We start from the raw sequence: 24,218 nt of genomic DNA on the forward strand, positions 1-24,218 counted from the left end.
CCCTCTGGCATCTCTGAGTTGTGGAATTCCTACAGGGTTTGTTTGTTTTCCTAGTATATGTTGGTTGTCAGGAAAATGTACCTGGCAAAAGTCTCTCTTCAATGACAGCTCTGATCTTTTATAGTATTTTGCCTTTTGTTGTTTATCACACACATTTTAGGGGTGAACAAACATACATTTTATTGCGATGGGACACTTGTAATCAACTGAGATAGAAGTTAGACTACACACAAAAATAATCACTAAATATATCAAATTCTTGGCTTGAGGGGAAACCAGAAAGTTGTTAACAGATACTACAGACAGATACAACATTGATACAATGTTTAAATGGAAAAGTCCTTTTATTATGAGTTTTACACAAAACAAAGATGATAAATTTGATGAAAATGTGAAACCAATCTGGGCTTTTGAGGCTCTAAAAGATAAAGACAGATGGGACTGAGGGATCATGTGTGTGGAGTACATGGCAAATGTGCCATCTTGGAACATTAACAGTGTCTTCCAATCATGGCAAATGTTATACAGTGTATGTGGGTATTAAAGCATACTAGCCCATGTATATGTACAATTTTCACTTACCAGATAAATTTCATTTAATAATAATGAAGTAAAATTTAAAAAGATAAACAAACTAACCAAAGGGGCAAACACCCCACTCCCCAAAACCCTGATATGAAGTCCAAGGGAACCCCAATTCCCCAAAAGGCAGTAGATAGCCCCAAAATAACATTCTTGATTCAGCTCAAGTTAGACTATACAAGGAGCAGCATTCCTCAAGAGCCTGTGAAATGGGTTTCTGCTTGCCAGACAGGACCTTTTCCCTTAAACGTCAAAGTCCATGCTAGTTCCAGACACCCTTGGTCCCTATTCACATATTCCTGTTATGCATTCAAAGTCCACACTGTCATCCTGGTCCTTCTCACCTCCTCCTCTACCATAAACTCCCAGGCTTCTCCAGTTCACAGGCTTCCCTACCCTCAGCTACTTGTCCTCCTTATAACCCACATGGTTTTTCCATGCCCGATTCTCTAGACATGTCCATGTTCATGCTGCTTTTTTTCTCTCTGCTCTGGACTCTTCCAGATGCCTCTGGCTGTTCTCTCTCTAACCTACAATAAACCCTCCCCCTAACCATAGAGGGGTCAATTTGATTGTTTCTTTACTGTGCCTCACTTACACCAGAACAGACAGTTTACTGAAAGGAATGAAAATAACAAATATATCAATATCTGTCCCTCCATCTATTTATAGATAACTAACCACATTAATAAAGGAATTCAACTTAAAGAACACCACAATGCTGTATTTAATTGTTACAGACAATAGATACAGTTATAATATCCAGTGATATCAAATATGTGCAGTAATAAGCATTCTCACACACTGCCAATCAAGATGTAACATGCTGCACATTTTTTGGCAAAAAGAAAGACAGAATACTTACCAAAGTTTAAATTTGTCTTTGTATTTCCTTTAGCACACATACACATGCACCCACACTTATACATTACTTGCAGGAATGTAACCAGTGGGGATAATTGCATATGTATGGAAACACAGATAAATATTAATCTCTGAATTATTAACACTTACAAAAGCAAATAATATACATGAGTTGATGAAGTAGACCATTGTTAATACATAAAGTGGAATATTTTATAGTTATCAAAGTGGATATGATATGTTGGTAGATTGATTTACATAGTTATATAATATAAAAGATGAAAGTTAGTTGCAAAGCAGTGTGGTGTTTTGAGTGTGAGTGTGAGTGGGTGTGGGGGGCACTGTAGCGGCCCTGGTGTTGAAAGGCAATGGTGACATTCTGCACCATTTGAACATTTACAATGTGATGTATTTCGGGGCTAATGACAACTTTAAATTGTGAAGAGATTTCTAGTTTGGAATAAAAATAAACAAGACATCGATTTCAAAAGAAAAGGAAGCTTCCAAATTGTTCAAGAGACCCTGTGATCTTTTTGGGTAAACAGAAAAGTGGGGTCACTGCCTGAATTGCCTCTTTGTGATACTGATGTCCGTTGCTCTGTTTCTCATAGCGACAGTGCCATGGTGAGTCACTGGGTTAGTCACCCCTTGAAGCAAGGTGTGGATGGCCAGGTGATGGGAAAGCCTGAGGCTCTGAGGTCTTGGGGTCAAACAAGCTGTGTTTTGCTGCAGTTTTAGATGCTGGTGGTGAGAAGTGAAGGTGAAGAAGTGGCCGTTCCCTGCACTAATAGAATGAGAATCTTTCTAGATACGTAGACTAGGAGAACCAGACAACATTAGTGGTGAGAGAGCCTTGATGACTGCTTTGTCCCTCCTGCCAAATACAAGTCAAGAAAGGATCAAGAATTTGCTTGAGGTCAAGAACATCATGGATAGCAGAGGATATGAGGTGAGAATGCTTGATACTTCCCAGACCCTTGCAGGAAGCTCATTGTTTGTATCCTGAAGTTTGCCTGATGAGTCAAAAAGGATCATGAAAGACCCATCTTTCCACCTGTCTTTTGACAACATTAGTAGGCATGAATCAAAAGGCAGGAATGTGGACCAAGTGTTAATCATGATCTTTGTTGGATTCATACCCAACATCCCCTCATCCCTGCTGTCTTTGCTCATCTTGAAGACATTCTTCCTGATTTTATAGGTGCCTTTCCGTCTAGAGAAATGGCAGAGGAGCCCCCCAGGCACTCTACCACACTCAGCAAAACTTGAGATGTTGTTTTCTTAGGACAGAGAATGGACAACAAAAACAGCTTCAGGGCTGTCAAAAACTGATTATTGCTGGACCTCACAGAATGGGAAGCACAAATCATCCACCTCTGACATATAAACTTATCCCTCTCAAATCTTTTAACAGCCTCTTGCTATCTTACCATTTGTTTGCATCCTTTCCCATCTGCTATTCTATCCCTGTAGCCCATGTCACCTTCACTAATGCTTCTGTTATTTTTTCTCCCCTTTATTTGATCTTCTATCCTAACTTCTCCTTAATTCTCCATCATTTAGTCATGTTTTCTCACAAATGCTCTACCTCCAATATTGCTTTTGTCCCTCTTCCATACCCTTTCTTTCCATCTCTATCTTAGCCCATCCCTTCACTCTGTCTACCCACATCAAATACCACGGAGAAGTTAAGCCACAAATTCAGGTCAAAAGAGAGTGTTAGAGAAATGTTTTGTAGAAATATCAACTAGACAGCAACACTGTCAAGAGCAAGTTATTAGTCTACAAAACGTGAGGAGGAAGATGCATCTAAGTGATGACTGGATTGATGGCTGGTGAACAGAAAACAGGATGAGAGAACACTCTAGGTTAGGCTAACCTCTTTCACTGACAGGAAGAGGCATCAAAGTGTGATCTGCATTCACACATGGGTTTACAGCTTTTAGAGGTTTAGTGGTGAAAAGTGAGAATTTAGAGAGGAATTTAATATTGAGTAGTGGGTCGTGGTGGTGGTGAAATGTTTAAATGTTTAGATTATAAATCCTCATCTTTCAAAAGTTTAGAAACATGCAAGAATGGTAATTGAGGGAAGCTCATTTTGCATTGTAACTTTTCTTACATATGAGTGGAGTTTTAATATTTACAATCAGGCCTGAGAGCTGCACCCAGATACCAAGTTGTCTAGAATTACTAGGGAATATGAAACCACAGAGCAAGCTTCCTCCCAATTTCCTTTGAATATTATAAGAATTTTGTAGGAGAAATGTGCTTTTCCCATCTAGGCTCAGGTTGCATAGACAGACCAACTATTCCAGAAATTGAGGAATAAATATGACTCCCAAGGAGGATGCTTTCTGAGACACTCTGGGAACTCCAGCTTAAGGGAAGATATGGTGACTAAAGGTGGAGCTCATCAAAGGGCAGACCTGGGAAAACCTATGTACATACGATCTATTCCTGGGTACAACCTCTTTCAGGGACAATAAATATTATGCCTTATTTTAAGCTTTGAGATGGAAAGAGTTCTGAACAATTTGTTGTAGTGTTTAACACTACACCCCTATCCCCAGGTTTAGTTTTGAAAGAAATAGATGGAAGGAGCCTTGAGACCTCCTTAAACTGCTAGCCGCCTCCCTATGAGTACCCTCCAGAGGGCAGCCTGCACATCAGGGTTCCTGAGACAGTAGATGAGCGGGTTCAGCATGGGGTTGATGACAGTGTTGAAAATCCCAATAGCTTTATCCTTATCTGACAGTTTGGTAGAACCAAGTCTCATATAGTTAAAGATGCCTGTGCCATAAAATAGAGCAACCACAGTCAGGTGGGAGCTGCACGTGGAGAAGGCTTTCTTCCTGCCTTCAGCAGAGCGGATTCGCAGAACTGCAGCTGCCACATGGATGTAGGAGGTGAAAATGAGTGTCATGGGGGTTCCTGCCATTATGAAACCCACTGCAAAGAGCAGCAGCTCATTGAGCCGGGTGCTGGAGCAGGACAGCTGGAAGAGCTGGGGCAGGTCACAGTAGAAGTGATTGATCACATTGGGGCCACAGAAGTTGAGTGTGGATATGGCCACAGTGTGGGTCAGTGCATTACTGAAGGCACAAGCCCAGGATGTGGCCACCAAGATCCTCTGGACTGTGTGGTTCATGCGGGTGCTGTAGGTGAGGGGCCGGCAGATGGCCAGAAACCGGCCATAAGCCATGGCTGTCAACAGAAAGCAGTCAACCCCAACCAGCAGATGGAAGAAGAAGAGCTGCGTGAGGCAGTCTCCATATGGAATTGTACGCTTGTGGGACAAGATCCGAACCAACATGCAGGGAATAGTGACACTGATGCACCCCACATCCATCACTGACAGGTTCCCCAGGAAGAAATACATGGGAGTGTGGAGTTTGGGTTCCACCAAGACAGCTGACAGGATGCTAAGGTTGCCCACAACTGTGGTCATGTAAGCCAAGAGAAAGAGTATGAAGACAACTGGCCACAGCTCTGGTGTCTCCACCAAACCCAGCAGGATGAATTCAGTAACAGTTGTTCCATTGGCTCTAGGCTTTGACTGCATGAGTTCCTCTAAAGAAACAACCAAGCAGGAAAACAATCAGCTCTCTCAATGAATTGGGGAAATTTAAATCATAGCTGCTGGAAAACTTGCCAATTAGAAACTTAAAGGGGGAACATATATCACTTCTTCCCTTCCCTTTCCTTCCTCCAAATGATATAATTTTATAATAATCTCAAAATAGACAAGAAGTCATTTAAGAAGTGTAACCTGTTGTTGTTGAGGAACTGGGGTTGACTGAGTGTCAGTGTGTTTGTAACATGTATCAGATCGATTGCCTAACACACAAATCACAGGCCAAACCCACTCTTCATTCTATAGAAAAAGCACCCCAGTTCTGGTACTGTCAAACAGTAAGATTTGCTGGAGGACAGCATCTGATTATGCTGGGGGAATGAGAACAGAGAAGGATGGCATCATTATGTTTAATTTTGCAATAATTGTTGCAGCATTAGCAACACTAATCTTGAGAAATAGAAAGAGAAAAAATAAAGTTTGTAAGTTGTAAAAAATTATCTGCAAAAATAAAAGAACTGTCAGGACAATAGGAGTTAAAAATTTAAGAAGTCCCTATTTAATTATATGATGCCAGTGTACAGACAGGAAACAGTGAAAAATGCATTCACTATTGTGTTTTCCCTAAGAAGCGAAATTCTCATGGTATAAAGTTATAAGATTGAAGCAGGTTGTGTGTGTGTGTGTGTGTGTGTGTGTGTGTGTGTGTGTGTGTGTGTATGTGTGTGTGTGTAAGGGAGAGAATGTATGTGTGACAGAGAGATAGAGAGAGTGTGTGTGTGTGAGAGAGAGAGGGAGAGTGTGTGAGAGAGAGAGAGAGAGAGAGAGAGAGAGAGAGAGAGAGAGAGAGAGAAAGAAAGAAAGAAAGAAAGAAAGAAAGAAAGAAAGAAAAAAAGAAAGAAATAAATCTCAATCTCACCACTGGCTTTAACTAAGGTGGCATTTACTTTCTTGCTTGTTCCAGCTTTCCAAATTGTCCACAGTTGACACAGAGTTTTAAATGCTAGTGTGCCACACCTGGAGCTGGTCGTGTAAACCTACCAAATACCACACCACAGTGAACTAATGGAGCAAAGAGAAACAGCTCTTTCTCTGCAGCAGCCAATGCCTGCGATGTGGACAGTTTTCTTGGGACATTCTCTGGTAACACTTCCAGATGAGTTGCTGGTAAGCTTGCTCTAGGCTAGGCCTATTCTAAGGACTTTACTTGTAGTAGTTAATTAACTCCTTCAGCATCACTGTAGAATGAGTACTATTTTATTCCTTGTTCACATCAAGAAAAACATGAGCATGCATAATGCAGGAGACATGGGCAGGGCAGGTTTAACCCTCCAGAGACCCTGCTCTTAACTACTAACACTTCAGTTAATCCCAGGATCTCAAGGGCTCAGGGTCTTGCCTTCCTTAAATTCTTCCTGAAGCTCTCTGTGAATCACTCCTATGACTCAGAGTTCCACTCATAAAACCTGTGGCTGGGCTTTTGTGGACTCCAGGTCCTGCCTTAGAGGCAAGTAGTTGAAGTTCAAGTGAGTGCTTTAGTGGGTCATAGCCACAGCAGCTTTTCATCTTGACTTCCTGCATCCTCCTCATTCCTTCTGACAGTTTCTCTGCATAGAATGCTCTTGCAGTGTCCTATGGCCACATCTCCATGATTGGTGCAAATGATGCTCTTTCCTGACCGGTTCCTGCCCATTCCAGAGTGACACTTGTGTCTTCACAATCCTAACACACTTGGAGTATATTCTACATGTACTAACCTTATAGAAATCATTTAGCTATTTACCTAATCACTCCAGTTTAATTCAAGGGAAGAATCCATATTGTATTTCTCTTTGGGACCTATACGCATAGATCCACTCTATCTGTGCACCACTTCACAAATAAATGCATGGCTGCACCAGTTGACAAAAAAGAAGCTTCATTGATTAGCAAGAATTATCAAAAGATTTTTTAAGGGACAAATGCAAATTTGGAAAGGCTACAGTTTGAAAGGAGGGTGGATAGAGTTGAATGAGAAGCACTGGTTTTCCTCCAGTTGAGATGATGATCAGAAATACCTTTTAATATAAACTTTACAAATCATTTTTACAGTCAGAACAATTATTCCTTAAAAAAGAAACCTAGTCATGCCATCGCACAGAACACTAGCTGTTTTCTTGATCTCAACCAAGAAGAGACTAAACATGTATGAAGTCACTTAAGACCACCACCCAGATATCTGTGGCTGATGGGATTTTGAGAGGACCATCGCTGGTGAGGACCATCGCTGGTGAGGACCATCGCTGGTGAGGATCATTGCTGACACTGAACCAGCTCTTTCACTCACTTGCAGAAGACTTGTCATCTGGAGCAAGTCTCCTTTTTGATTTTGAGACACAGATAAACATATATGTAAAGCCAGGAAGGTCAACTAGCTAAGAAACAGTTGATGTCCCTTTCTGGTGACTTAAGGGCAGAAGAAGGGCCATGAAAACTCACCAGTGATGGCTCAGGACCAATGTGGTTTTGTGGAAAATGATGTGAAATACACAAACTCATTCAGCTTCAGTGGAACCAATAAGGAGCTATATAGAGAGAGGGGGGGAGAAAGAGAGAGAGAAACAAGACAAAGAGAGACTGAGGCATCTGTGTCCTGGGATTTTCCATCATAGTGTCAGCCTCTTGGGACTTCACAATTAGTGCCTAGAAATGGGAGGAGGGTGTGCATACAGGCAAGGTCAGATCAAAGATACAAGCCCTAATAAACACCACAGTGGTGAGGCAATGGAGCGTCACATCACAGGGGGATCCAGAGTTTTCCTGTGTCTTTGTTCTCACCCTCATATTGTCTACAGGCATGCAGAGGAGATGGACACAAACTCAGTTTAGCAGACAGTTTAGGTGTTGCAGGGCTGCCTGCTGCCCCAGAGCCACTCAGGGAATTAGAGGTGGCACCAGGATTGTTTGGGTCTCTAGGCTAAGAAAACAGCTCCTTTTCATTCCTGCTACAAACAGGGTTTGACCCGACAGAGCAAGGCTGACTTCTAAGCTTGTGGATGAGAATCGTCTTTGGGTCTGGAGATGAAAGGGAAACTGAAGAAAGGAGGCGAATCAGAAGAGGCCCGTGGCAACCAAACCAAATCCTCAAGGATAAAATGTGTTCCCACCAAGAACCTTGTTAGTGAGGGCCATGGGGACTACATCTTGGGATTCCTGTAATGATCCTGGGAAAGGCCTTGGAAGCACTGTGCTGGGAAAAACAGGAAGTGGGGGCGTGTGCAAAGTTGTTTCCTCTTGTGGGTTTCAGGCCCTTCGATGCTGAGAGCCTCAGTGATACAGATGATGGAAGAGGGAATTAGAGCAGCTGTGCAACGCAATCTTCAAACTCTTCAGCCCTCTCAACAACTGATTAGCTGCCCGAACCCCTGGTGCAGTGCACACTCTGAGGGATGGACAGACTTGTGCTCCATTTCCTAGTAACCATTTATCCCTCTTGGGTCTCAACTTTCTTATCTGTGAAATGCACCTGATTTTCTTTTTCAGTTTTTCTGTGAGTTAAACTCTGTAATATACACAGAGTTCCTTTTAGGGGATGGCCAATATTTTTATTAACTTAAGAACAGTGGATAATATTTACTATGTACTTGCTATATTCACATATGAAGTACTTTACATGGGGTTGATTGAGTTCCAATCAGTCCTTCCAATGATTCTCTCATGTACCTATATCCCTCACATTTTACAGATTAGTAAATTGAATTTCAAAATGATTCAGTCATTTTCTTATAGCCACACGTGAATCTGAGGATGAGAGGTTTAAATATTTGTTTGTACCATTCTTAGGAACATAGTCTCAACACCAATGCTATGGGGCACCCTCTCTATCTCCTACTAAAAGACCCATTGACCACACAGTGTACTTTTAAATCTATTTTTGTATGTAGCATTAGCTTTTCTGTTTATCTCATTTAACATTTATTTTTTAGAATTCATACACAATACTATAATTACATCATTCCCACTGCAACTTCCTCTGCTTAAACTCCCCCTCTGCCCTCCCATTATTCCTCAAGTTCATGACCCCTTTTAAAATTATTATTGTTATATGTATATATAAATACAACATACTGATCCCATTTAGTGTTGCTTGTATATATGTGTGTTTAGGGCTGACCACTTGGGATTGGATAATCAATTAAGGGACTGTCCCTATGGAAGACTGATTTTCTTCCGCTCTTAGAAGCCATTAATTGCCTATAGCTCTTTGTCTAGATTTAGGGCCTTGTGAGATTTCCCTCAGTCATGTTGGGTTGTCAACTGGTATTGTCACTGCGTGGGTCTTGTTTGTTTAGGCAACCATATTGTTAATATTTCGTTGGTGCAACTCCCTGTCATCTGTAGAAGACACTACCTCACAGCAGACAGCCTGGTCCTGTAGCTCTTACTGTCTTTCTGATCTTCCTTCATATTCCCTGAGCCTAGATGTAGGAGTTGCATTGTAGATGTATCAGTTGGAGATTGGAACCCTACAGTTAGTTGTTCTCTGCATTTGGTCTCTGTGATGGTCTCTGTCTGCTTCTTTGATAAGGGGTGAAAGCTAAACGTGTTTGTGGATATAAGGATAAGAATTTAGAAAGCGGTTGGTAATTCTACTGGTTTAGGAGTCAGGCAGTAGCAGTCTGTCCTCTAGAGTCTATTACTTCACCAGTCACGAGTAGTTGGCTAGGTTCTTAGTACTAGCCATGAATTCCCTCCTACTAAGTGAGTACTCAGTATAATTATACAGTTGGTGGCTCCCTCCAAGATTTAAATGCCACTAGTGTACTCTTGGGAATATCTTGCCATTCTCCCATTCTGTCTTTCTCCCTTGGCAACTTGCATAGCAGCTTTGGATACTATTAATAGTTTTGATATTTGTGATATGTGGTGAAATGTGGTGATATTTTGTTTGTGCTTTAATAAATAAATCTTGCCTGGAGATCAGAGTGTGGAGTTAGCGATTAGAGGCCAGGTAGTGGTGGCTACCTTTAATGTCAGCAGGTGGGAGGAGGAAACAGGAAGTGATATGGCTGGGTAGAGAGAAGAAGTGATAGGGTGTGGTAGAGACAGGAGCTTGGCCCTTTCAGGCTGAGGATTTGGTAGAGGTAAGAAGTCTCTCTAGTGGCTGGTTACTAGACGTCTCTCTAGTTACTGATCTGTCAACATTTACCCTGATATCTGGCTCTGGGTTTTTATTATTAAGACCAATTAGCATTCACGTTACAGTGGCGACTATTGATGCCGATGTAGGATGAACAATGTTCCAGACATGAGTCCAAGACATCTTTTTATTAGTAATAGCAACCTGCGGTCCGTGCTTAATAACCTATTAAACAATGTTAAATCATACTTCAGCTTCAACTTTTGAGGTAACTTCCTCACCATTTTATTATATCTGCTATCTACTCTCATCACAAAGAAATATAAAACTGTTCGGTGGGAAACTGACTTCTTCACGTTGATACCATATTCTTGACCCTTATCTTACTTTTCGATCACCACAACAAAGGCAACTTATATAAAAAAAAAAACATTTAATTAGAGCCTTACAATTACTGAGGGTTAGAGTCCATGACCATCAGGGCAAGGAGCATGGCATCAGGGATGCAGGCATGCATGGTGCTAGAGCAGTAGCTGAGAACTTATGTCTGATCCACAAGAATGAGGAAGGGAAAGACAGAGCTAACTGGGAATGGTGTGTGCTTTTGAAACCTCACAGCCTGCCCCTAGTGGCATATCTCTTTCAGCAAGGTCCTCCTAATCCTTCCCAAGCAGTTCCACCAACTAGGGACCAAACATTCAAACACATGAGCCTATGGGGGGCATTCTCATTCAAACTGGTACATCTCCTGCTTAAGCATGTAGTATATGAATGCAGACATTTTTCATTGTTCAGCAATATTTTTTCCCCAAACATAAAGCCAAAAATCTATAGTGAAAATTATCAATGGCAGCAGAGGTTAAAACATCACCACAATTCATGAGGAAACTAAATATGCTTTCCTAAATAATTCTTGAGTAAGGGTAAAAAACACTGCTACTTTACTTTACGAATGTCCTAATATGATGACAAGCCAGTGATGAGCTGGATTTTCAACTCAGGTTACTCTTGTACTGGTCATTGGATCTAATTATGCTTTGAATGTGAAATACACCCTGCAGACTTATGTGCTTGAGCACGTGGTGCCTAAGTGATGGAGCTATTTTGGGAGTTTGTGGAATCTTTGGAGTGGGAAGCTGGGTGACTTTGGAGGGTTGCAGCCTGATTCTACTTCTGGCCTAAGCTTTCTGCTTCCTGAACTGTCAAGAAACATATCACAACCATGCTTCAAGTTTCCCAGGCTTGGATGAAGTTATCCCAGCCTCTATGCTCTTCCCATCATGATGGAACTCGGAACAAAAGTGAAGAAGGTCAGAGTCCCACACATCGCTGACCACTATATATCCACTTCCCTAGAAAGTGTGCGCTGAGATAGCAGTGATACACAAATCCAAGTCCAAGATGAGTCACTCAGATTTCTCTAATGATCAACTCCTAAGTGTTTCAACAACGAAATGTCAGAACTCTGTGAAGGTCCACTGCTAGGCTCCCTGACGTGTGGGAGCAGAAGGTGTCCTTATAGCTGTTCCCTGAAACCATGTTCTTGTGTGAGTGTCTACGCACACAGCATACAGCACAGACAGTATTACTTCCAGGGTCAGACAGTGCTTAGGACTACAGGAAACAAACTACAAATGCCACTCTTGGTCCTGTGTGTGTGGATAAATCCCAGGAAAAGTGTGGTCAGGTGGGATTCTCTCACTCTGCCTTTGGTCCACCAGATACAGGGACTGCAGATTCTAGGGTGAGGCTGGTGCTTGTGTCCCAGTTTTACTGTCTGCCCCTCTGTGACTTTGGCACTTTGTTTCACCTGATGAAGGATCTCTAATAAAAATGGCATGATAGTTCGACTTACCTTGTGGGGACTTCGTGGGAGTAAAAGGAGAGGATGATGGTGATGCAGTTGTTGGTTCTCTGGTGCTTTAAGCCATGGCCAGAGATGTACTTTTCAGAGTCCTCTGCCTTACCTGATTGGATGTCATAATGTATCCTGGCAGCTGATTTAGCACCTACTAGCATTCCTTTTGGGGGCAGACATGCTGCAGAGAAGCATATTAGTGCTGTGTTTGAAATGGGTTCTAGTTTGTGGCCCATGAACAGAAGGAACAGAAAATGTTGTCCTGGATGGAGCCTGAGGAGGAGGGAATCTCCCAAATGACAGCCAAATGGATCTTAGAATAAAGACTGGGAACTAGACAGCAGGTTTTATTATTTATTTATTTATTTATTTATTTATTTATTTATTTATTTATTCCAGAGCTGAGGACAGAACCCAGGGCCTTGTGCTTGCTAGGCAAGTGCTCTACCACTGAGCTAAGCCCCCAACCCCGACAGCAGGTTTTAAAGTTTCCTGAGACATGCTGTGGATGATTGATTGATAAATAAAACACTGATTGGCCAGTAGCCAGGTAGGAAGTATAGGCGGGACTAGCAGAGAGGAGAACTGAGAGAACAGGAAGGCAGAGAGGAGGAGACGGCAGCCTGCCATCCAGGGAGCATGATGTAAAGGCAGCAGGTAAAGCCATGGAATATATGGTGATGTATAGATTAACAGAAATGGGCTGAGTATAAGAGTAAGACAATGGTAGGCCTGAGCTAATGGCCAAGCAGTTTAAATAATATAAGCATCTGTATGTTTATTTTTTACGTGGGCTACAGGACTGCTGGGGCTTGGCGGGCCCTGGAGAGAAAAACTCTAGCTACAGAGACGTCAATCCCCAGGTCTTCATTCAGATTTAAATCACAATAACTCTTGAGATTCATGCAAACTTCTCTGCATGTGTCTTTAGGGGACATGTGACTCTCAAGAGTGGTTTGGAGTTTCCTAGATAGAGTGTCTCTAGGTTCAAGCTCTGGGTTGACCTATTTCAGCCTCTCTGTTGGGATTTCTCTACCTCTGCTGTTCAGACTCCATTAGGAACCACTGTTTAGGGGTTACAAAAACCCTGGTATAATTGAGATCTGGTATTTCTGTAAGCCTATACATAGGTATGCCTGCTGTTTAGTGTCTCAAAGAAAGAGAATCACAGTCCATCTTCTCACTAGGATTTGACCAGAGAAGCATTAGAGTGCAGCTATGCTTTCTTTAAGGTAGCATGCTGATGGCAGATCTCCAGATTTTCTAGATACTGCGAGATGGAAAGAGTCTACAGATATCTAGACCAGTTTATAAATATGCCACCTTTATAGTAGCCCTAATGATACTCACTGTCCTATGATTTAACACCTCCTGTGGCAGAAAGGGCTCTACCTTCTGCAGAAGACAATGGGAAGACTGAAATTGCTACTTCCCAACTGTGACTGACATTGGGTCATTGTTTACTTACTGATCCATCACTAAATGGGAGTGCTGATCATTATAACAAGATCATCCTTATAAAGTTAAGACAATGGGTTGAATTAATATCTGCAAATTTTGAAACCTATGCCTGGCAGAGGGTTAACACTCAGTGTAAGTCAACTGTCATTTCACCTTAGTAACTAACTCTGCACTTAGACACTTACTGTCACTCATTTCCTCTTTTAGTCTTACTCATGTGACAGATGTTCCTCCACATATGCTGTCAGACTCTGCACATGGTAGATGTTCAAACATTTTGTGAGTAGCATTTTCTTCTAGATCTTTCTCAGGTCACACCATCCTACAGGCTTTTTTTTATTACTTGTCCTGTTCCAGACTAGAATTCTATGCCCAGTACAAGACATAGATTAAAGGATGCCCCAGAATAAGAATTTCCTTCCTTGTAATTACATTTAGTAGTGCTGACATCCTTCTCAGAATCTCTCACGTCTATGTTTTGTTTGCTGAGAGAAAAGGGATTGACTATAGAAGTGCATTGAAGATACCAGTAGGAAAATGGCATTTCAATCTTTATTTAAATACTTACCAATATTCTGTAGACAATGACTACAACTTTCATTGGCTTACTAAAAACAATTTTTACCTTCTCCTTTAAAAATGCTTAAAGAGATTAAATGCAACTGTCTTTGTACACACTGTAGACTTTATTAATTCCATTCTTGTTGAGCTCCTTTTCACAATGAGAAATGATTAGGAACTGTATTTACAGAATAGGACAACGCAAAACTATGTCAAATACTTGGAAGTAAACTTTAATGGCAAGTTGAAGTGAACTGAAAACATGGAGCTATTTTTCAGTGTTCTTAGGACAGACAATGAAAAAATGAAAGCAATTTATATGAGATTGAAACCAGTTTGGAAACAGCAAACATAAATTAACACAAAGCAGGGAAGTTTGTTTAAACTGAAAAGTTAAGCAGTACTGACATTTCATAAAATAAATTCATATGCAAAACAAAATTCAGAAGTGTTTTTGAAGGCAAGGGTTAAAAGACAAATGTTGGTGAAAACATGTAACTTTAACATCACAACAGGAGATCAATTGGGAAAAAACACTCAAATAAAGAAACACAATTAAAATAGTATTACAAAGAATGAAAAAACCCAAGGTTATAAATTGAAAACCTCACCACACCCTGGCTGTTACTGGAGTGCTACTGGAAACCCCACCTTTAGAGAACCTCAAAAGATGAATCTTGGTCTCTTGTCTGGAGACAGGGGTTGTAAAGGCAGGAAAGTAGCTTTGTCAATAGTGTGACCACTCCAGGAAGAAGATGGTGACCTAGCATCTGTCCTCCATGTACTTAATGTACAGGCATCTCAGTGGCATATGGAGAGAAGAAACAAAGGCAGGGATAGGGGGTTTCTGGACTAGGAGTTCTGGCCTTAATTTGGCCATGGTCTGACTGATCATTACAGGACATTGTCATCTAGGGATCTTACATGCAGAGCTTTGGCAGTAGCAGTAAGGTCTCTGGAGATAAGAGAGTAATTTGGGTTCCTGTCTTAAGATATTCATCAATTGGGCTGTTGTTTCTGGGATTCAAAGTAGAGAAGACTCAGCGGAGCTCAGAGGAAGGAAAGAAACAAGATGGAGTTGGAAACAAAACAGTTATTAGGTTGGTGATCGGATTCTCTCCATGGGGAATACTAATGAAAATATATATCATAGGCAGTTGGAAGCCACCCAAGCACCTGCACCGGGTCCCACAGTGGGCATCATTACAATGAGAATATGTAGTGGGGAGATGGGAAAGGTGGATTACTTGGTGGAGAGATAGGAAAGAAAGTGAAGCAGAGCAGTTACTGCCCTATGTAGAGAGGTACAACTAGAGACATGGTGGTGGGGTAAGGAACAGGTTGTTATGAGGAGCCTGCACAACCACCCGAGGTCATGGTGATGTCCCAGCTTGGGCTGCTGCCGAGGGCCATGTCTGGGTCTGTGGTCTACCATAACTGGGGTCTGTATTGATGTCCATGGCCCATGTTGCCACTGAAAGCTATACAGATGGATCCATCTAGTTTTTGTCTATAAGAAACACAGTTCCCAGACTCAGAAAGACAAACATGGTAAGTACTCACTCATAAGTGGATACTAGATGTAAAGCAAAGGATAACCAGACTACAACCCACAGTTTCAGAGAAGCTAGCTAAGAAGGAGGACCCTAAGAGGGATACGTGGATTGCCCTGGGTAGGAGAAGTAAATGAGATCTCCTGAGTAAACTGGGGTTGGGGGGAGGCAATAGAGGGGAGGGGATGGGGAGTGAGAACATGAGGGAACTGGATTGTCAAGCTAGGGGAGGGATGGAGTGGGAGAGCAATGAAAGAGATATCTTGACAGAGGGAGACATTATGGAGTTAGGGAGAAACCTGGTGCTAGAGAAATTCTCAGGAATCTGCAAGGATGATCAGCTTACACTACTAGCAATAGTGGAGAGGGTGCCTGAGCTGGCCTACCCTAGTAATTAGATTGTTGAATACCCTAACTGTCATCATAGAGCCTTCATCCAGTAACTTATGGAAGCAGATACAGAGATCCACAGCCAAGCACCAGGCTGAGCTCTGGGAGTCCAGTCGAAGAGAGGGAAGAGGGTTTCTATGAGCAAGGGGATCATGATCATGATGGGGAAACTTACAGAGACGACTGAACCAATCTCATAGGAACTCACGAACTTTAGACGACAGCTGTGGAACCTGCATGGGACTGGACTAGGTTCTCTGCATACAGGAGAAAGTTGTGTAGATTGGTCTGTTTGAGGGGCTCCTGGCAGTGGGATCAGGATCTATCCCTGGTACATGAGCTGGCTTTTTTGAGCCCATTACTTATGGTGGGACACCTTGCTCAGCCTTGATGCATGGGGGAGGGGCTTGGTCCTGCCTCAACTGAATATATTAGGCTTTGCTGACTCCCTATGGGAGGCCTTACCCTTTTGGAGGAGGAGATGAGTGGGTGGGCCTGGGAAGGCTGGTGGGGGAGCAGGAGGAGAGATGAGAGGGAGAATCTGTGGTTGGTATGTAAAATGAATAAAAAAATTCTTAAAAGATTTATATTCAATGTGCCTGAGACAGAGGAAAAATCTTTCAGTTTATTAGATTAGTGCATCTTAACCTTGGTAAAAATGCAAATATTTAATTGAGTAACATTGTTATGCATTTTGAAAAAGTAAAACTGAAGGTATTTGCTGTGGAACAATCCTTTTCTACACTATGAATATGGATTACTCTCATTTGCTAATAAAAAGCTAGTTGGCTGATAGCTGGGCAGGAAGAGATTGAACACAAGAGCCAGACTAGGAGAATTCTGGGAGGAGAAAGGCAGAGTCAGAGAGTTGCTGGCAAATGCAGAGAAGCACGATGAGAATGTTGTACTGAGAAAAGGCACCAAGCCATGTGGTTAAAAAGATAAGAATTATGGGTTAATTTAAGTGTAATAGTTAGCTAGTAACAAGCCTCAGCTATCAAAAAAGCATTTATAATAATAATAATAAAATAATAATAATAATAATAATAATAATAATAATAATAATAAAAATAATAATAATAAAATACAGTTCACCATCAAAGAAAGGCAGACCCTTTAAGGTAAATCACCGGGAAATGTTTTTCAAGCATATGGAACCAAAATACAAGTATTCATCATGATTCATGATTCTAATATCTAAAAAAAGACTTCAAACCAAAACTAAGAGAATAGATAAAGAATGTCACTTCAGATAAAAGAGGGATCAAAAATTACAATTAGAGTTGATAGTATAACACATGATATATGGTAGAAGAGTGAGGAACACTGGAGTAAAAGGTTTAAGAGATGGAGAAGACGAAGGAGTAGGGGGTGTTTTCATACATCTAAAACCTAGGATGTGTGCAAAACCCTTATTGAAATCCACTAGTTTGAAAACTAATTACAAAATTATAATTTCTTTTTTAAAAATTAGTGTGAACAGAGATAACATATATGGGAAGACAGTGTGGTTTCCAGAAGACATGGGTTATCAAACAAAAATCTCAGTACCAAGCATAAGGTATCTCCTTACAAGTTCTTGGTCAGGGAAGCCTCAGAAGCAACCAAAATAACAGAAGATGCTAACATTGTTCTTTATTGCCTTTCATAACCAGATGGCAAGACTCTACTTCTGAAGGCACCATATACTTCACTTGCAGTACAAAGAAGAATCAATCTCAAACCAACTGAGAAATCTCTCCTCTGTTAACCAGATTTCATGGTGCTAGAAAGAGTTTTTAAAGCAGCCAGAAGAAGAAAGAAATCAATGATTTTTACCCAGTTCTGGCCCATGCATACTGCAATACCATCCTTCAAGGCAAGATATTTCCAAATGCTTAATAGGGCATAACTGTTATGGAGGAACCAACCACTTTCTGATTGGACTTGAGGCCTTCTCCACGTGAGGAAATTTCATTCCTGGCACTGTAAACCTGGTCAAAAGTCCATGGGCAGGGATGTCAAAGGTCTTAGGTGAGAACCTACTATTGTTATTTTGCTAAATAATCATGTTGTCAAAGAACCTTCTAAATGTGTTTATATCTCTAGATATGGGCTTCCTTCAGTCTTGGTAGAGAAGCTTTCTTTTACAGTGATCAGTGATTCATGGAGTGATACATAGTTGATCAAAGTGCTAAGAACAAGTGATTGTGGGTGCTTAGCCCTAAATAGGAAATCAGTATCAACAACCCTCTACAACTCTTAGGAAATATCAATAAAGAATGTGTAAAAAGTATGAAGAAAGAAAGGGGATACAGTACTATGATATGCTATCTTCTGGTCATGACATGGTTGTTGCACTCATCATCTTATGGCAGCTGTGGTTACCTGTATAGGACCTACACAAGATCAAGACAGTCAAAATTACAGGATAGATGGGGAGAGACTTACAAGGCCAAGCCTTGCCTGAGGCTCTCTTGGCAGTTGATAGTGGCTGGGAGATGGATAGTCACTTTTCTGTGGGGATTTAACCACTGATAGACAGTCTATGATCTAGTGGATAGCCCATGAACTCACAGTGGTTGAATGATGAATGGGTCACAAATAAAAACAAGAAAGAAATCAAACTTTCTAGAAATGAATGAAAATGAAACACAACATCAAAACCTATAGAATACAATGAAGGACGTTCTAAGAGGAGAGTTTATGCACATGGGTCTGAGTCAAACCATATATTTACTAGGAAAAAGTCTTATTCAGTACTTTCTAACTTCTATCAATTTACATAAGACTTAAATGACTTTTCTTGTACATCTCTCTTTGGGGACATGAGTAAGGGTGATCCAGAAAACATAGCTCGGAATGGATTGTTGGAAAGAAGGCTATATGCACTTCAGATCTTACTAGTGGATGCTGTAGGTACATTTCTCTGGCTGTTTCACTCACCCTATGCTCAGCTTCTCTGAGTGTTGGCGGAAAATAGCTTATAATTTCCATTTCTCTGGCCTGAGAAGCTGAACAACTCTCCCTACGCCCACTGCTCCAAGAAGCAGTCAGCAGTCCACAGCCAAGGACTAACACCGAGTTCCAAGGCTGGCTTCTTGCCTCCAGGTGGGCCTGGTTCTATGAGTGTGACCTCTGCCCCTGAGTAACTCTCAGCACCAGGTGAAGCTGTAGTGCAGAGCCCACACCCTTCTTCATCTTCTGAGAGCGTTCACTCCTCAGTACCCACGTTCTCCATTCCCAGGAACCACTCTGCTTCTGTAACCATGACAATGTATAGGAGAAGGATTTAACTGGGCTTACAAGTCCAAAGGATAAGAACCTATGATGGCAGAGCAGCAAGTACTAGCCATGGCACCAGGAGCAGGAAGCTAAGGGCTCACTCTTGGACCACAAATACGAGCTGAGAGACTGAACTCGAAATGGCACAAGTCTAAACTCTCAAAGGCTACCCCCAGTAGCATACTACCTGCAACAAGACAACATCTCTCAAATCCCCAAACAGCACCATCAATTGGAGATCAAGTGTTCAAATGTCCAACACTACGAGGAACATCTCCTTCAAACCACCACAACCAGTATTGACAAAAATCTGTCTATAATCTTTGAACTTGAGTACAGTTGAGCTGACTCTTAGTTAAGACTAAGGAAGAATAAACCATTCAAAGGGTTTAAGGGAAGAGATTTGGGGCTGGAAGAAAGCCAAGACTAAGTCCTGATTGCTTATATTCCACACATGGGGACACTCAGTACTTGTCTGTCCATGCTTTGTTTGTTTCATTTAACATAATCCAGTTCCATCTGCAAGTGACTGGATTCTAGTTTTCTTCACAGCCTAACAGTATCCAACAGTGAATATGGATCACATCTTCTTTATTGACTCATCAGCTGATGAACTCTTAGACTATTTCCAATTCTTGGCTGCTGTGATTGTGCTTCGGCAAGTAAGGAAATGAACAGGAAGGACCAGAATAAGCACACTGTAATTTTTTTTAAGTGTTCATGACTGTTGGGTTTATAAAACTTTTTCAGGTTCATTGTATTTCCTAAGCATCATTGCTTTCCAGTCTTGTCTGGCACTTACATCATCTTGATTCCCTAATGCCTTCCAGCGCTGGTTCATGCTTTTGTGATCTTACTCTCTTAGCTGTTTACTTCTCTTCTAATGCACTCTAGATACTGTGTTTAAGAGAAACAATCAGAGGTCTTGGTGACTTTCTCTCCTCTGTGTATAGTATTTTGTTACCATATTGTTTATGAGGTCTCTCTATGTGACCTTGACAGGCCTTGTACAAGATCCTCCTGCTTCAGCGTCATCAGTGCTGAGATTGCAAGCATGCACCACCATATCCAGCAAAGACTCAGCAATTTCTTTTCAAAGTGTTTAGAATCAAACCCAGGGCTTCATGCATGACAGGTGAGCACTCTACCACTGAGCTACAGTCATGCCCTTGATTTTTTAAAACTACCTTAACTTAGTACTTGAAGTTACTACTGTTGGAGGTTTTCCAAACCTCTAATGGCTCAAGCCAATTTCAGAATTTGTGAACCATTAATTTTCAGCTTAGCCTTACTTGAGGGTTTCAGTGTAATAATGATTTATTTCACTTCCTGTAAACAAGATTCATTTCCCAATTCCTTTGCTTCCAGATATTAACATTGGAGCAATTAATTATCCATGTTCATCTCAAGTAGCTGTCTTGGGATTGTCTCCCCAAGGCTTCTCCAAAACTAATAAATAACCCTTTTCAGTCCCTTTCTTCATGAACCTGAGATTCAAGCATCAGTCCTGGGATGCCCTGGACCAACCACAGCACAAAAAGCCTCAAATTCTGCCTCCTGATTTGTAGGAATGAAGACCCAAGGAACAAGCCACTACTCCCCAGTTGTAGCCAATAGGACTAATCACAAAGTCCTGTTTTAAAAAGTAATGGACTGAATTTTCATCCTATATATGAAAAGGGAAGGCAGCAGAACCAGAGCCACCCAGAGCAGTGGGTAAGATCTAGAGAGCACTCTCTCTGTCTCTGCCTCTGTCTCTGTCTTTCTGTCTGTCTGTCTCTGTCTCTGTCTCTGTCTCTCTCTCTCTCTCTCACACACACACACACATCATCATCTTCTCACTCACACCATCCCTCACATCAAAGCGCTATCACCTCCCTGCATGCAGCTCTCCATCCACAGGAGGGCTGCACAGAGGAGAGAAGAAGCTCCTAACTGTGTGTTTCCTGCTCAGCATCATGCTGCTGAAGGGAACAGAGGATGGGCCAAAGCCTGTTTCTTTCTGTAAGCCAGGAGTTCTTTTTCAGGTTGCCCTACAGTCTTTCCACACACAGCCAAGCACATAATAGAGGAGTTTAAATCTCTGAGGCCATCTAACCACACCCACACCAGAGTCTAAAACTTTTGTAGACTCAGAGTGATGTTTCTCAAAGCACACGGGTCAGAAGAACCAAGTACTTGCTTAAAAAGACTTGGTTCTCAGCACAGAAACAGTGCTTCAAGGGAAGAGGCTCCTTTCATTGACCACTTTCCAAATTGTCTCCTTTTTCCTGCTTGTAGTCTCATACAAAGCAAACAGACAGCACAGAATGCCAACATCCCGACCCCTGTCTCCTGGCTCATGTCTGTCATCCATTACCAAGTGAATTTAGGCAGTCACAGCTCAAAGACACTGCCAGGCACAGTGCAACCTACTTGAGCAGCCATACAGGCTGCAGGAAGCTGTAGCAGTGTCTGAGCAGATCCAGAAGAACACCCTCTCCTCTCCACAGTTGGGTACCTCTTCTATAAAGAACCCTGAACATCACCTACTCCACTTTAATCATCCTGCAGGCTTATGAGGCTTCTCTGGGTGCCTTCCAGGATGAGGAATCTCCTGACTCCTCAGGTCTCTGCTGGCACAGCACTTGCTTGGGTACCCTTCTCCTTCTGGCTCCTTACCTCCTGACCTGGACAAGCTCTCCTGTTCTGGGGAAGCCCAGGAGAGTTCTCTCCAAAACTCCTCTCCTGTGCTGCTGCAGCTCAGGGTCTGACCCAGACCGGTCGCCACCTCAGCATCCCAGGCCCTTCTGTGCAGACACAGGATGAGCTGAGGTTGCTTCTGTTTGAGGAGGGAGCAGAGCCAGGCGTCAGCTGGAGAGGGTCCTGGAAACCCTGTTGCTCCCCCTTTCTCTTGCCCACAGCAGAGTTTCCTATAAAAATTGGGTGGAAAATATCAGAGGATTGAACTGTTAAAGAATAAATGTCCCTTAGCCCTTTCCATAGAAGCCCCTCCAATTCATAATCATGTTAGAGTTGGAGAAATGTGTCACGTGTGGCATCTCAGCTCTTTGTCCAGAACTCTAGGTGAGGTACACATTATTACCCTGGTTGATGTGTGAGGGATCAGTTGGGGTAGGGGATCTGGAGGCAGAGGTGACACACATCAAATTCTAGCCCCACCAGTTACAAGTTGAGGGAATCCAGAAAAACTCATTGGCCTTCTAAACAGTTCTGTCCCCTCATCCTTGGGGCAGAGGAAATGTCTGTCGCAAATGGAGTGACTTAGCATCATCCAGCCAAATGGAGAGTGGCAATCTGTGTTTTAACAAACCAGGGACTTTAACAGCAACTGTGGTGGTTCACAGTGCTTCTCTGTTACTCTGGAAGCTTCCCCTTAGTGAGTTTAACCCTTTCCCTCCTCTCCCTCTGTTTCTGTATTTGTTTTTGTTTTTCAGTAAGACCTTAGAGATTTTTTTTTCTCTACACCACACACTTCTGGTATTTAATTGATCATGGCTTTCATTTTGTCTGCTCTCTTGTTTGTTAGTTTGTTGTTTGAAACAGGGTCTCACTGTGTAACTCTGCAACTCGCCATGTAGACCAGGCTGGACTCAAACACACTCTTTGTCTCCCAAGTGCTGGGATTGAGGACTAAGCAAGCCACTTGGCTTGGTTCTGTGTTTAGTTTTGTTAACTTGGTTTTGTTGACTGCCTCTGTTGTTGGTTTTTGGTTTTGTTTCAGGAGAGAGGTGTTTTGGTTTGGTTGGTTTGGTTTTTGAGAAATGATCTTTTTATGTAGCCCTACTTGGTCTCGAACTTGCTATGTCAACCAGGCAGGCCTCAAAGTGCAATGATCCTATTGCTCTGTCTCCTCAGTGCCAGATCGCAGCATCCTGCTTTGTTTTGACGGGCTGGAGATCAGGTCAGAGCACCCCGTATGCTGGACAAGTGTCCTTCCACCGTGGATTCGCACCCCAGCCCCTTGCCTGCTTCTCTTCCCATCTCTTCATTTCTGTTGGAGTGTGGACATTTTAGGTAACTTATTGTAGCAATTCAGGGTCCCAGTCTCCTCTTCTGGGTCTGTTATTGTTGTTTACTTATTTGTTTAATGTCCAAAGTTACCATGAGCGGACACTAGTGACACCAGAAGGGCTTTGTTCTCCTTCCCTGACTCCATCTCCACTCACTGCAGCTGACAGTTGTTTTAACAATCCTCTAGACACTGCAAAGCAAACCAATCCCATCCAGTCCAGTCCTTTGAAGGATGTTTGCTGCCATAGATGGTCTTGTCCTGGCTGTGGTAGAGTTTTGTGGTCTCTTCTGCTCTCCAGCTTCCTGCAGTCTGGACTGCGTCACCACAAATCTGTGAATCTCCCAGCAGCTGCCTTTCATCACAACCTCCACTGTTCTGTTTTTTTTTTTTTTTTTTTTTTGTTTTTTTGTTTTTTTGTTTTTTTTTTTGTTTTTTGAGACAGGGTTTCTCTGTGTAGCTTTGCACCTTTCCTGGGACTCACTTGGTAGTCCAGGCTGGCCTCGAACTCACAGAGATCCGCCTGGCTCTGCCTCCCGAGTGCTGGGATTAAAGGCGTGCGCCACCACCGCCCGGCTAACCTCCACTGTTCTGGGCACCACGGGCCTTCAAGGTCTCCACGCCCTATTGCAAATGAAGCCAGTTCCTTTGGGAAGGGATTAGGACTATCTATTTTTGGTCTGTTATTGGAAAAGTCTCCCAGATAAAGCACTGGAACCGGCTGTGAAAGAAGCAGTCTTCCCTCCTAGGGACCCTCCCCCAGGGCAGAGCATGGAGGGTATGGAGACAGCAATCTTCGGCCCTGTCAGTTTCCCTTCCTTCTACAAAACCAGGAGTGCAAGCCTAGTCAAGGGTGGACAGACCCCTCAATCCTCAGCCCTCCACACTGAGCTAGAGCCTCCATCCCACAGGGGACAGAACAGAAGGCAGCTGCCTCTCTTCTCCTGCAAGACTGAGGCTTAGCTCCAGTCGGAGGTAAC

At 42.4% G+C, this 24,218-nt stretch overlaps 1 protein-coding gene across 1 annotated transcript; it reads right to left on the reverse strand.

Annotated features, from left to right (window-relative positions):
- Positions 1-4,060: 4,060 nt before the first annotated feature.
- LOC128123429 (olfactory receptor 3A1-like) lies at positions 4,061-5,008 on the reverse strand. Its single transcript, XM_052759810.1, has one exon. The coding sequence runs from the start codon at positions 5,006-5,008 to the stop codon at positions 4,061-4,063; it is 948 nt and encodes a 315-aa protein (XP_052615770.1).
- Positions 5,009-24,218: the final 19,210 nt, after the last annotated feature.

The sequence above is a fragment of the Peromyscus californicus genome, unplaced genomic scaffold (genome assembly GCF_007827085.1).
Source record: "Peromyscus californicus insignis strain IS unplaced genomic scaffold, ASM782708v3 Scaffold_3__1_contigs__length_106647218, whole genome shotgun sequence".
In the NCBI taxonomy this organism is placed as follows: domain Eukaryota; kingdom Metazoa; phylum Chordata; class Mammalia; order Rodentia; family Cricetidae; genus Peromyscus; species Peromyscus californicus.